The 15,490-nt window shown below is 42.5% G+C and overlaps 1 protein-coding gene across 2 annotated transcripts; it reads left to right on the top strand.

Annotated features, from left to right (window-relative positions):
- The first annotated feature begins 5,566 nt into the window (after nt 1-5,566).
- Nucleotides 5,567-14,570, top strand: LOC109397867 (NECAP-like protein CG9132). Of its 2 annotated transcripts, XR_009996009.1 has the most exons (5): nt 5,567-6,365; nt 6,431-6,621; nt 6,684-6,865; nt 13,334-13,450; nt 13,536-14,570. XR_009996009.1 is itself a non-coding variant. In XM_062844473.1 (4 exons), the coding sequence occupies exons 1-4, from the start codon at nt 6,077-6,079 to the stop codon at nt 13,395-13,397; spliced, it is 726 nt and encodes a 241-aa protein (XP_062700457.1). In that variant the 5' UTR covers nt 5,574-6,076; the 3' UTR covers nt 13,398-14,570. The 2 variants fall into 2 exon arrangements, 1 of the variants encoding a protein (XP_062700457.1); XM_062844473.1 differs by having other exon boundaries at nt 5,574-6,365; nt 13,334-14,570.
- The last annotated feature ends 920 nt before the right edge of the window (nt 14,571-15,490 follow it).

The following is a 15,490-nucleotide window of genomic DNA, read 5'->3' as shown; positions in this document are numbered from 1 at the left end:
CAAATTTGTAGTTATCGCACTGCTACAGTAGACGTTCGCTCGGTGCAAACGGTTTAACTGCAATGCTTTTTAACTGCAAGTCCTCTAAGTGCAACAATTTGTAGTTATCGCACTGCTATCCTAGGCTGTGTGTAATGTGTATTTTTTATCTTCTCACTTAGCGCTCTGAGGTGTATGCCATCTCTGACGAACGCTCGACACGCACACAGAAGCAACATTTGCGTGTACCGACACCTCACAAATAAAGTTTCCAGCCAACGATGCTTCGCGATGAGCTAATCGAAAAGCATCGAAAGCGATGAAAAGACAGGCTTGGCTGGAACGCAACAGTTCAACGGCGAAAAGGAGCAGCCAACAATGCTGATCAGCGTTGAGGTTGTTCGTGTGCTATTAGTACGGGAGTTTGGTTTGATAAAACGAGATAGGGTGAAAACGTATTCGTTGACGAAAGCGAATCACATCATTTCGCGAATGTTTTCACCAAATAGCAAGCTTGTACTCTATTGGTTTCTGTGGGGTTGCTAGGGTTGCTAGGAGTTGTTGTTTACCCCCCCCCCCCCACACACAAGTGAAAAATTTTGACGCAGTTGAAGACCAGCTGCTACACGATCGTTCGTAGAACTGTTATGCTTTTCCCCGAAAAACGAGAAGCGCATTTCCTCCTATTTGTCAACGCCTAGGGGCAAGACACTGTGCAAACGAGAGTAACTCTGAGAAATTCGGAGTAACTCTTTTTACCAATGATCGACGAAATTTGTTGAAAAGCACCCCTAAAACTGCAAGAAAAGCGGGATATCGGGCAATATTGTTTTGTTTTGGCGTTAGTATCAGGCAATACTTAAGCAAAACGGGAGCAATCCGGAGAAGCTCTGAGCAACTCTGTGAAGGAATATGTACTCTCCAGCACAGTGTCTTGCCCCAAGTATTAAATCTATGATTGAACTGTCATTCTATCCACGAAAACTAAAACTGTTTTGCTATTTTAACCATCAAAACAAAGCTATGGAATCCAATAAAATCACGTCATATTAAAAAAATGAGCTCTATCGATTAGGCTATGGAAAATAGCAATATTTTATACACTAAACAACCCAATAGGCTCCTAAAGTCCTATCGGGATTCTTGTTTTAAACCACAATATTGTATGTTGCTTCCATAACAATACGCGCTGCCAACTTCCAGTCGGCATTTCTGAATCATCGCAACGAATCAAGCACCACCTCTGCTGCTGTTTGTGTTAGTGAGATCGGAGAAACGTCAGACTCCCGCCTGCTGATTGGCTGCGACGACTCTGGCGACGGTTTCATCCGCGACGGATTGAAATCGTCGCGTTCGATAAGGGGGAAAACCGTCAATATATGGTTCAAGAATATATTTTCTCATTTTTTGACGTTTTTATTAGCCGTAGTTGAAAATATATAATTTTTATTTTTTTAGCCTTTTGTCTCGTCCCTAGCTTATAACACATACTTTGAGTGATTTTTTTTTTCACCGTGTATGTCAGATAGGACCATTTTTGAAATCCCAGTGCGAAAAATGTTGAGCTGAGTCACACAAGGTTGACCTCAAATGTCAAAGTAGAACTATTTACCATTTTACTTATTTCGAATTTTCTCATTATTCCTTTTCAAGTTCGAGTAAAGTACAATTCTGATTAGAATACCATCAGCGGCGTCATGGTCGCATTTTTTTCCGCAGTCAAGTTCGCAGATTGTGAACAATCCTCGGTACTCACTTTACGTAATTTATGTTTAGTCCCTTACTGTCGGAGCTGTCAGATCAGTGTAACACGCTAAATAAAATTTGCACAAAAGGCAATTTACACGGAAAAAATACACGGCTATGAATATTTATTGGGTACCGGACTGATCATCGAAAATTTGATCGTTTTCTTTGGTACATCGAAGTCTTGAAATTAGTCTATGGTGTCTTGCTCCTAGCTCCCGACAAACTCGCAAAATGTGAGTTCTTCCTTCGGAAGGGAAGTAAAAAAGTGGGTCCTGAGATGGATTAGCCTAGGGCTAAAAATCTCGTTAATACACACTTAATTTAATTTGCCGAGGCCGGCAAAACAAATCGCCGAGAATCCAACAGCTGAGAGCTCGGTAAAAATCTCGGTAAAAGTTCAAATTGCCGACCAGTCTGCAAACTTGACAAAGATCAACTGTCAAACTTTGACGAGTGGTTCGGTAATGAATTGCCGAAAATTTTGGCATACGTTATTACCGAAATTCAGTAAATGTTTATTTCCTTTCATGCTTGATATTAAGAAGAAGTAAAATGAAAGAAAAACTATAATAAGGTAACCAATTTTATTCTCGCAAACATATTACGAAAAAATATACAACGGAAAGTTTTTTTTTGTTGAAATTTCTGGTTCTGAGAAGGACCTTCTCGCTTTTTATCGTTTCTTTAACTCATTGTTAAAAACAAAAACATAATTCCACACTTCCTCCTACTCCTCCTTGAGCACGCTCGTCACGGATGCACCGGGCCCCGGGCCAGTTAGATGGTGACGCGTTTGGCGTGGATCGCGCAAAGATGGTGTCCTCAAACAGTCCAACCAACCTTGCAACTTCGCTGCAAGGTAATAAAGGCATTTTGGAAACGCATGCCCATCTTCAAAACCTGCGCATTTTCACACAAGCGCTGGAACTGCAACTTCCGGATCAGCATCTCGGTGGACTTTTGGTAGCGACGGATTTCTCGCAGAGCTACCGTTCCCGGCCGGTAACGCTGCGGCTACTTCACTCCGTCGGTCGAGGGAGCACTTTTGCGGGCGGCCTTTGTTGCCAGCTGCTAACGGAAAGCCTTTTCTCAGGTGGTTTTTTGAGCGGATTGCTTGGTACGGACCATTTTGCTGTAGGTTTGTTGACTTTCCGGCAGCAAAAAAACAGGCGCATTTGAAGCTGTAATCCGGCACTCCGTCCTGCAGCGCTTCTTCTGCAGAACAACGAACTGAAAGAAAATTAGGAGAGGCATCCATTTATTAACAAATATTAACAGTAGAAGCATACACATCATTAGCTTTTTGTTTAATTACTTTACTTACGAGAACCATTCCAGCGATGAAAGTGAAAAATCCTTTTTTGAAGATGGCAGCCGGCAACGCGTTTCGTCTTTATTTTTGACAGATGCGCTTTACCGAATTTCAGCAACATGATTAGTTTGTCAATTTCTTTGGCAAAACCGTTTACCGATAATCAGTATTGAACGTAAATTGCCGAATTTCGTTATTTTTGACAAGTTATTTTCGATGAACTATCAAATTTTAACGATATTTCAGTTGAAATAACCTTTACCGATTGAGTTCGTTATTCGCTTTTACCGAGATCAAATTTGGAGTTTAAGTGTGTACAGATAAAAAAATGCCACTGCACTTTTATCATTATAGTAAAATAGATTTAAAATGTAAATTCCCACAACATGCTGAATTCTGTTGTAATCGTAAATAGTAGGCATCGAAGTAAGCAACGATGACCAATGAACCTATGTACTAGTATATAAGATACCTTAGCAACACCATAGCAACGCCTAGCAGCGCGTATCACAGTAGGCGGTTAAATTCAAATAAAATTTGTCTTATTAGTATCTAGTCAACGAACCAAACCGGACGTTTTCTTTTACTCTGCAAAAGGTTATGGGCCCGAGGCTGGCCATAGCCAGAAGAAAAGTTAAAAAGAAAATTTTCGCGATGAACCGTCAGCAGAATGGAGCAAGCGGAATCGGAGCTGGATTACCAGGTGCCGTGGGTGGAGCCGGAGTGCCGGCCGCTGGGAACGGACGGATCAGCGCGGTCGCCATGCCCATCATCGAGAAGCTGAAAGGACGCGAAAATTACTCCACGTGGGCATTCGCGATGAAAATGACGCTCATTCGCGAGGGCACGTGGTACGCGGTATCGCCCCCGGCGGGGCAGCAAATTGACGAGGAGCTTAGTTTGCGAGCGTTGGCCAAACCGGACTCCAGGAAATCCACTATACTGGGTACGTGTTCACCTTAATGGGAGGAGCTGTGTCGTGGAACGTGAAGCGGCAACCAACAGTTGCGTTGTCCTCGTGCGAAGCGGAATACATCGCGCTTTCCCGCACAATCCAGGAAGCGCTTTGGTGGCACCACTTCCTGTCACAGATGTTTGGCGTGCAGGGAATTCCTATCCGGTGCGACAATCAATCGGCCATCTGCATCGCTCGGAACCAAGGATACAATCCACGGACGAAGCACTTAGACATCCGGTACCACTTCATCCGGGATGTGTTACAGCAAGGAATAATCGAGCTGGGATATGTGAGCACGAAGCAGCAACCTGCGGATGGGTTCACGAAAGCCCTGGCGAATCTGAAGCTGGAAGAAAACAATAGGTTAACTAGCTGTCCCGGCAAACTTTGTCTTGCCGTCTTGTGGTGGTTTGACAACTATTGAGCTCAAAATAGCACCGCACTCTAGATTGATTTTATTTCGGTCGAGTTGATTTCCTTCAAAGCTCATAGAAAATCAGTTCTTTTTTCTAGTTGATTTTCGTAACTTTTTGTACATATAAACACAGCCACCATGAAAATGAATCAAACCGTACAAGAGCCATCCTAATCGGTTCAGCCGTTTGTGAGTTTTATTGCCTCAAAGGGATTTCAAACTCATTTTTATAAATATAGATTGGATTCTTTGCTTAGGGAGGAGTGTTGTAATCGTAGTAGGCATCGAAGTAAGCAACGATGACCAATGAACCTATGTACCGGGGGGAGCGACACTAGTTTTGACAAGCTGAAAAACCCCAAAAAAAGCCGAAAAAAGTCGAAAAAACCCGGTAAAACCCGCAAAACTTTTGCGGGTTTTAGCGACTTTTTTGAGCTTTTTTCAGCTTTTTTTGAGGTTTTTTGGGTTGGCAAAACTAGTGTCGCTCCCCCTGCTATGTACTAGTATATAAGATACCTTAGCAACACCATAGCAACGCCTAGCAGCGCGTATCACAGTAGGCGGTTAAATTCAAATAAAATTTGTCTTATTAGTTATCTAGTCAACGAACCAAACCGGACGTTTTCTTTTATACCCCGGACAGACATGTGATACGAGTGTGATTCCTGTACAACGGTACGCAGTGTCAAGAAAATTCTGACAAGACTGACTTGAACTGAAAGAATTTTCAGTATGGCACTCATTTCAAGCGCAATTGTACAGTGATTCTTGTATCACATGTGTGTCATAAGTATTAAGCACTGTTTGCAGATCAGAAGGAATTTCTCAGCCTATCTTGATGCATGGGAAATTCCTTGACTGAATCGCTCAAGAAACCGGTTTTTCTTCGATCGCAATACGCAGTAGCGAAGAAATGACAGTTCAAATGGCAGTCACCGAAGAAAGTTTCTGCCAGGAATCACGAGAGGAATCACTCAAGAAGTTTCTTGAGCGATTCCTTTCGAACTCGAAACTGCGCTTTACTCTGCAAAAAATATTTACAATTTCTTTGGGTGTAAAACGCGAACCGGTTGTGTATTGCAACCCGACTAGAAAATAATTTATTTAAATTTGCTGAATGCTGACGTCACAACCTCCGCGCTCCTGCTTCTGATGACAGACGTCATCGGATTTGCTTCGCTCAGTTTTTTTTTGTTGTGGATGTCAGAAAACACAAAAGAAAAGACATCGTCGACCATCGTTGCGTTCGTGCGAGTGCGAGAAAGAAAGTTTTTACATCAGGCAGCAGCCAGCCAGCAAAAGCGAATATCATTCTGCCTGCGCGGTGCGGAGGAGGTGGTGTTTTTCTTCCCGAATTTAAATACACAAGCGATTTTTTCACACTTCGTCAGCAGATCTTTATCGCTCGCAACGCGACGCGTTTCTTCCGATACATTCCTACGCGCTAGCTGTGTTGCGGTGGTTCCTGCCTGCAATCGCGACCGGAAGTGAATTTTGAATTGCTACTGCAAGCATCGTCAGAAAGGGGGGCGTATCGCGAGAGGAAGCCCCAAGTGTTGGTTAGTGTGTCACCACTCCGAAAGCGAGCGAGTGTTGTTCGATTTTTTAGCTTTCTCGGTCGTCGCGAGTGTTCGATAAGGGTTTCCAAACAGTGACAACGACGATGGAGTACGAAAGCGTCGTGCTGGTGAAGCAGGAAGTGTTTGTTTACAAAATTCCCCCGCGGCAGAGCAACCGTGGTTACCGAGCTGCGGATTGGAACCTGGCCGAGCCGACCTGGACCGGACGGCTGCGGATGGTGTCCAAGGGCAAGACGCTGGCCGTCAAATTGGAAGATAAGACCACGGGGGCGCTGTTTGCCAACTGTCCGATCGAGGCGTACCCGGGGGTGGCCATCGAGGCCGTGTCCGACAGCTCTCGGTACTTTGTGCTGCGGATACAGGACGATAATGGTACGTTTTTGGCTAGTGTGCTTGAATTCGATGATCTTTGACTAACTTTTTCCCCGGCTTTGCAGGAAGGACGGCATTTATCGGATTGGGCTTCGGCGATCGGTCCGATTCGTTCGATATGAACGTGGCCCTACAGGATCACTTCAAGTGGGTCAAGAACGAAGAGCAGATCGCCAAGGAAAAGGAAGAACCCCAGCAGCAGTTGGATCTGGGTTTCAAGGAGGGCGAGACGATCAAGATCAATATGAAGATAACGGTGAGGATAGAATTAGTTCACAGATCGGAACACAAACTGAATGTCTCTTTATCTGATTTTAGAAAAAGGACGGTTCCGAAGGAGGTTCTAGAACCGGTGGCAAGAAGACCGGTGGACTAGGCTTGCTGCCACCTCCACCCGGAGGTAACAAGATTGCGCCTCCACCCTCGGCAGCATCGCCGTCGCATCAGCCTGCGGCTGGTTCCGCAGGTCAATCGGATTGGGGTGAATTCACGTCGGCTGGGTAAGTGCTGTACTAATGACTCCAGGTGTCAACGGCATCTCGCCATTAAAGTGCTTGTACCTTGTCCCTTTTGTTCTTTAATTTCTTCGCGTTAAATGTTGCCGATGGCTTCTAACCGTACCTGCCTATAGAATTGCGGTATTCCTACGACTAATGAAGGATTGCCTGCACTCGTTTATTTCTATTTAATCTATTCAAGTCTAGTAAGAAAGCTAAAAATATGAACTGTACCTAGACTACGAAAACGCTTGCACAAGATCATGCAAATGAGTTGGGGAATCTGAAACGTAACGACAGAACTTTTACTAAAATTCTTCGTGAAATTTTGAATTTGATGATGGTGAACCGCGAAAAAGTATAGAAACGTTGGACAAACGCGAGATGTTGGACAGGTATAGGTATCAGTAGGTTGGCTCCAGAGGCACGTTCTTCATTGGGGAATTTTACCTGAGCGAGAAGGGAAGGAAAAAAGGATGGGACAGGGGAATGGACAAGTAAGGGAATAGGATCGTCATACACGCATAAACGTACCACAATGGCTTCAAACAGCGCCCTGAAAAGAGCACTGTGATAACGCATGAAGCGTAAAGAGAGCCTATAGCTCTTTACCACGGCGGGTCAAGAACAACAGAACGTCCTGAAGAATCAGGTTTCTGAAGTCAGTTTCACTTAAGTGTTTACCGAGTACTCGGAAACGCAATTGCGCAAAAATTGGACAGTTACATATCAAATGATACGAAGTTCCATAATCGGATTCACAGCTATCACATGTAAATGAATCAGCTTGCTGAATATTCGCCATGTGATAGCTGAGTCAGCAGTGGTCAGTCAATGCTTTGACCAGCATGCTGCAATGGGGCACGTTCGGTGTAGTACTAGATTTGTAGTAATGAGCTGAATTTTAGTATGGTGAGAAGGTCAATTCTCCGTTTCTGCAATGAAATGGTGCAAAAAGCGTGGGTATTATGATTCCTTGCCTAATTTAATGCTGTTTGAGCAAAACTTTAGGCAACAGTGTTGTTGTTTTCTCCATTTCTTGCAACATAAACAACATAGTGATTCAAAGTTTTGCTCAAACAGCATCAAATTAGGCAAGGAATCATAATACCCACGCTTTTTGCACCATTTCATTGCAGAAACGGAGAATTGACCTTCTCACCATACTAAAATTCAGCTCATTACTACAAATCTAGTACTACACCGATCTGTCCTATTCTGCTTGACAGATTTGTTAGATACTTCGCCAACCCTAGAGATGGCTCAGTACAATACAATTTGGTTTGACGACATGACTCCAAACTATTCCAGTATTGTTTGTGCTGAGTGGCACCCCAGGTGTCAATCTGAAGCTTTACCCAACATTTCGATATCGGAATAGCTGGCTCAGGACCAATAAAGTCATGTGATGATCCAGTGCGAGCTAGCTCATCAGCCAATTCATTTCCAGCGATGGAAGAAAGGCCAGGTACACATACAAGGTGAACAGCGTTAGCTGAATTCAGCTCCTCGATTTGAGTTCGACAAGCGATAACTATCTTCGACCTGGAGTTGGCCAAAGCAAGGGCTTTAACCCTCTACTTCCCATGGTTGCTCTAGAGCACCATAGATTTTCGACGAACTCGAGACAAACGGAATTGGATGAATATGATGCAATAGTTTTTAGAATATGTTTGTAATCTCATTAGGTAAACCCAACTGCCAACTACTTGTTTCAATAGTGCAACTATTGATAAACAATCAAAAAACTATTGATTTACAACTAAAAACTTTTTCGTTGATTTCGAAAAATTTGACAAATTTGCAATAACTTTTGATTTAGAACTTTTTCCGGAAACGCTTTCTTGGCATAGAAATAGTCGTTCTAAGTCGTGGGAAGGAAAGGGTTAATAGCAGCCTGGCTATCTGAACAGAAGTACATGACGTGCTGCTGAAGTGCTGATTGCACTCCGCACATAAGAGCAAAGATTTCGGCTTGAAAAACGGTGCAGTGTCTACCAAGTGAGTAAGACTGACACAGCCCCAGGTCACGAGAATAAACACCAGCACCTGCTCGACCTTCAAGAAGGGAGCCATCAGTGTAACATACGATGCCGTCTGAAATACTTCTCTCCAGATATCCAGATGTCCACTCTTTCCGGAATGGAAATTTCGTGGAAAATGTCCTATATGGAAAATTACAAGCAATTGTAAGATCACTTGGAGCAAGGACAACTTTGTCCCAATTCACCAAAAGTGGAAACAACGAGGTGTGTGTTGAACTGCATTTCCCAGGAATTTCCTTTAGTAAATCGAGTACCCATAGGTGGTAAGTGCCTTGTTTGAGATGAATGTGTAGTGGGGCAACGTAAAAGTGAACTTCGAACACTGCCGTGGGAGTTGAAGAGAACGCTCCAGACATCGCCACTAAGAACATCCTTTGGAGATGGCCTAATTTTGATTGGATCGTTCTCATTTCGCCCTTCTGCCACCACACAAGACATCCATAGGCTAATATTGGTCGAACAACAGTTGTGTAAATCCATTTGATATACTTGGGTTTTAGACCCAAACTTGTACCAAAGGTTCACCGGCATTGCCCGTACATTGCCATACAAGCTCCCTTGATTCTGAACTCAATATGGGGTGTCCAGGAAGACTTGAAATCAAGAATTACTCCAACGTACTTTACCTGTTCAGTCACATCGATTTCAGAATCAAAGAGACGCAAAGGTCGAACGCCATTACGGTTTCGCCTTTCCGTAAAAAGAACAATAGATGTTTTACTCGGATTAACCGAAAGGCCGTATTGGCGATACCAGCCTTCAACTACCTGAAGGGCGCTTTGCATCAGGTCGAAAAGGGTGGTGATACACATACCAACTAACAATGCTAGGTATTCGTCGGCAAAACCATAAGTCGAAAACCGCTATTATTGAGTTGCCTCTATAGCGTATCTGCTACGAGATTCCACAAAAGCGGTGACAAGACTCTCCCTTGGGGGCATCCACAAACACTCAATTTCCTAATCCCTGTTAGATGCAACGTCGAGAAGAGATATCGGTTTTTGAGCATTTGATGAATCCAATTGGAAATCATTGGAGATATACCATGACTCCGTGCGGCTTCCAATATGGCATCGAAAGGCACGTTGTCAAAGGCACCCTCGATATCTCCTTTTATCTGCTTTTGAGCGAATGCCTTCTCGATATCGTAAACAACTTCGTGTAAAAGAGTCACAGTTGACTTTCCAGATTGGTATGCATGTTGGTTCACATGAAGAGGCACATCGGCCAGATGAACATCACGGATGTGATGATAGACATTGCGTTTTAACAATGCGTTCTAAATGCGTCTGAAACTCTTTGCTTCTTTGTACGACGCACGACCTACTTTCGAAATAAACTTTACAGTAAAATTCCGCCAGGATTTGGGAATATACCCTGTAGCAAAACTGCAAAAAAGTAGTTGTTTCAAAACATGTTTGAAATAATCAAATCCCTTCTGTAGCAAAATAGGCTAAATCCCATCTGCTCCAGGAGATTTGAAAGAAGCAAAACTATTTAGTGCCCATTCAATTGATTCTAAAGTTTTGATACTCCGAGCCGAAGCTAAAGAATCATAATTACAAGAAAAGACTGCAAAGATGTAATATCCACACATCTGGGGAAGTGTGTACTGAATAAACATTCCAAAACTTCCTCATCAGAGGAAGTGAAATCACCATTTGGCAAACGAAGTTCGTTCACTTGAAAATCCTTAGATTTTGCAAGGATTTTGTTTAACCGACTGGCTTCACTCGAACTGGAAACATTTGTACAAAGGTTTTTCCAGCCGGATCGTTCAGCAGACCGGAGAGCTTTCCTGTAGGCCTTGCGAGCCGACCTGAAAGCCTCCGATCCAGCCGAACGTTGTCTGTTCCATTCCAACTCTTTCTACATTGTTTCCTGAGCTTTGCCAGATCAGAGTTCCACCAAGGGGTTCCTCATGTGGTCTTCACACACCGCAGAAGGCAAGTTTCTTCAAAAGCTTCCATGATGAAGGCCGTTGTAGAATCAACGGCATCATCTAAATCACCTGGAGTGTCAAAGGATGGTGAGTATCCATGAAATTTGTCTACATTTAAATCGGTAAAGAGATCCCAGTTGGTTGACCGGGGATTCCTGAAACGCAAATTTTGCGAAGTAACATTCACATGCTCAGAAAAGATGTAACGATGGTCAGATAAAGATTCTTCATCGGACACATGCCAATTGGTCAGCTCGTGACTAATTCTGCTAGAGTAAAGCGTTATGTCTAACACTTTCTCTCTAGCAGATACCATGAAGGTTAGGCGGTTGTCTATGTTAAGTAATCCAAGATCTGTACTACTTAGGGCTCATTCATATATTACGTATCGCAAAATTTGACAATTTTAGACTCCCTCCCTCCCCCACGTAACACGTTTTGTATGGGAAATTTTGTATGAAGCGTAACACAGCGCTAGACCCCCTCCCCCCTTAGCGTTACGTAATATTTGAACGAACCCTTAAGTGTTCCATTAAACTGGAGTCTCTCAAATTGCTGTCTGAGCTGCCCCAGATTATATGGTGAGCATGAGCATCAACAATTAGCGGAAGGGCTTTTGAAGTGCAGTATGCGATGACTTGCTTGAAAGCATCCGCAGGGGATGGTTCATCATGCGGTAAATAAACCAAACAATATACGTATTTCCTGTTGAGGTTTCCAACAGATACATCAATTGTGATAACACATACATCTCTGGTGGTTAGTTCAGAGATGAGTGTAGCAACTATTGCGTTGTTGACAAGCACACAGGCTCGAGGCATGACACGCGAGTTTACCATTTCATGTTTACTGAAAGTAGCAAAAACCGGGTTCACAGATAGAAATTTTCCTTACGAAAGTAAGGTTTTTGTACCGCTTGGGCTGTACCATTTTGCATAAGTCTGCAAAGATTGATCGTTGCTGTTCTTTTATGCTGAAGATTGATCTGAGCTATCCTAACCGTAGCCACTACCCAAACTAGGCAATATTAAACTCTTCGCAACAAAAGCACAACAAAGAACAGCAGCAACAAAACCAGATCGGTATCGATTGAAAAATGCCAAAAGCGAGGATACACAGAATACACTGTGTAAATCGCATAATGCGAAACCATATAGGTGAAAATTTAAACTAATTAACAACATCTTCATAATCCCGCCCTTATTTAGCCTCAAGTGAGACTAAAGAAGGGCAGCTGATTGTCTCGGAGAAACACAAGGTCCACTGCACCATTGCTCCGGTTAGCGCAGTAGGGCTACATACTGTGGAGGGCATCCTGGTACTCCACAGGCTCCGTTAGCGGTTGGGTTTTTATTAGACCCCCCTAGCCATTCATTCCTACACGGAGAGACGAAACTACTCAAAAGTGAGTTCTTTCCACCCAACTTCGGGGTTGCGTGCGTCAAGCCAATTTTGAGTTGATGGAATCGATGTTTTTGTTGGGTTGTTCCCGCTTGCTTCCATGTGAAAAAAATACCTAATTTTAAGTTTTTTCCACCCAACCGAAATTTTGACTAGGTTGTATTCACTCAAATTTGAGTACTGTGCTAGAAACTCAATTTTGGCTTGACGCACGGAACTGCAAAAGTTGGGCTGTTTCTCTCTTCACTCTCTGACAACAACAGAAAGAGCGCATGAAAAGGGAGATGAAACAGAACTCAAAATTGAGTTTAAAAGTACCTAATTTTGAGTTTTTCAGTTTCTCCGTGTAGGCACGGTAAACATAAAACCGCATCACACCATGAATTAGGGGTCACCTGTTGGTGGATTCTTACCACCGGAACAGGCGGTCCGTAGTGTTATTCTTAGCCAATTGAGACAATCGCTACCGACACTACACAGCTATCTAGGCTGATCGAGGAAAGAAGTTAATATTGATGATCAACTTCATACGGGCTCGAACAGCCGTTTGGGTGGACCACTCCTGCTTGCTCGCGTCAGTTGCATTCCGCTCTTCGACGAAGAGATCATACTCCTTCTTGGCCAAAGCTAGCGATTTACGGAGCTTCAACAGGCCCTGTTCTAGGTCCTTACTGAAGTTAGTCCGTCCAGCCGTCCAGCCGTGAAAACATATGTTGGCAACCATTATTTGTAATCTCTGATGTTTCACATTAAGAATTGTATGTTGGGTACATTTACTTGCATGCAACATTTGGAAGCTTTCTTATATGGCAAATATTGTACACAACAGCAACACGTGTTTCATGGACAAATGCGATAAAGACATCAGCGTGCTCAGGTGGGAATCAAACCCTCTACATAGACACTTCTTTATCTCAAAGCTACGGAGCTACTTGAATAAGAATATGTAAAGTAGAACTACATATAGAAGAAACGAGCCTCAAACAAGATTTATCAAATTCAGCAATGTTGAAAAAATCGGACCTAATCCGATAAAATTCTATACATTTCGGATTACTTACTTCTCTTTTTTTCTCATTCCAGTGCCAAACCGCAGGCGACAGCAACGACACCAAGTAAAACGAACGCCAACTGGGTGCAGTTTTAAGGTTATGCGACAGAAGTAACTCAAAATATCCTTAGCAAAAATATTCTAGGAAGGTAACAAAAGAATAACCTTTATGAGAACACACACTTTAAAACAACAAACAAAAACGAACCCTGACCCAACTACTATTACTTCTAGTGCTACTACCACTACTACTACTACTGCATCCTACTGTTGTTGTTGTTGTTGAACCTAACCTAGCACCCACACACACACACACACACAGACACAAACAAACACGGAAACCCCGCAAACGGCTTGCTTTGCTCGTTCGCGCATCCCAAAATCCCCTTGCCGTGGACAACAGAGAACCAAACTACATATTCCACAATCCCTGAAAGGTATTCATATACAAAATACATGCTTCGTGTAGGAAAACTAAAAATTAAAACAAACAGACAGGAAGAGCTTTGCGTTATTGGAAACTTTTGGCCGCCGAATTCATTGCGAATCATCAAAGTCAGTGACATATATCCATCTTGCATCTACTATATGACAGCAGAATATGTATATCGGAACAACATACATACAACATTATTCGAAGATAAATTGCAGCAGAGAGTTGTTTGAAAATACTATATGTATAAACGAATTCATATTAACTTTAGGGGCAATAATTGTGTGAGCAGAAGTTATGGGGTGATGAAAACCCCAAATGTTATGAGGATAACTTGAAACAACAACCAACCCAACAGAAGGGGTTGTTAGGCGCGCATACTACTACTGTTGTAAATTTTCGGTCATTTTGTTATTAAGTTTTCGTTTTTTTTTCTTCTTTGAATCGTGATGACTACAGGTTTCCCTATTAAAAACGCAAGTATAGGGCGCGTTCTGAGTTACAAAATTTACGAAATCAGCTTAGTAACAAATTAAAGTGTGGTTGAGTGCAACTTCAAGCGATATAGCTATTTTCTGAAAAATTTGTAATATTCCTATCGGTACCGTGGGTTTACGGAGCGTTTTACGCGTTTTCTTGACGATTTTGCTTAAATTAGAGTTGATACTGTTGAAACATTTCTCGATGATTTATTTTATATATTTAGGTTAGTTAAATTTAGAATTAGACCCGCGGAAAAATAAGAACAAGCGAAAATGTAGGATAAGCAAGTACATTTATGAAGCATTCAATAAATAGTGTTATCATGGAAATACACATATTCTGTGTGAAGCTCAGAGCGATTGATTTTCTTGTGGTCTCATGTGAGGAAGGTAGTGGTGATCTAATGTATCTATGATGAATATCCCTAATACTAATCAAACGTTTACAATCCGTGGATTCTTGCTTTAATTTTTGTTGTAATTACACTATGATCAAGCAGGTGCTCAAGAACTCCAATGTGGTGTGGCATCAAGTAAACATTCCAGTCTTGTACCCAATTTTCGAACCCTCTAAGCAGAATACTCTCTTCGAATGAGTGTAATCAGTTTTGTCTAGTCTAGTTTAGTCTACACATACACAGCCATTCATTGAAAGAATCCTGGAAAATGATAGAATCGACTACTTCCATCATTTTTCTTGTCAATATTAATGATTGCAGTACATCAGAGATGCATTACAAGCATTAAAGCGGCCAGGCCTACTGTGCAGCGTTTTCTATTCAACAATAAAGACAATGAGTGGAGACATCTCGTTCCAACCGGTTTATGAAATTATAAAAATATCCCTTGATCCTTCCGGAGATGGAACACAGGTATTTAATCCATGTCCAGGCTCTTATGCCTAGGCTTAAGCGCCTTTCTTCGCTCGAATGAGTGTAATCAGTTTTGTATACCTTTCAATTCCGCCCTATTTTGCTTATCTATTGACAGTTACGCGTATTTCGACTACCACTTGTAATCTTCCTCAGTGTCAGTTATTCAGTGGATCACTGGATGGATTGAGCTCAATTTTTGACACGGAACTACCACTATACTGAATTTTACGTAAACACAATATGAAATATTTTTGTTCACAGGTCTGGACGTGACAAGGCGTTCAAAATGTGCAAGTGTTCGGACAACGACACGCGTGTAAATCAAAGGGGTAGCAAACCATAGTTACAGCATCACAAACTTGACCATTTTGTATGAAAATCGGCGTTTGTCCGATAAAT

The sequence above is a fragment of the Aedes albopictus genome, chromosome 1 (genome assembly GCF_035046485.1).
Source record: "Aedes albopictus strain Foshan chromosome 1, AalbF5, whole genome shotgun sequence".
Lineage (NCBI taxonomy): Eukaryota > Metazoa > Arthropoda > Insecta > Diptera > Culicidae > Aedes > Aedes albopictus.
The sequence above is the reverse complement of the archived record's forward strand: the minus strand, read 5'-3'. Positions and strand labels throughout refer to the sequence as shown.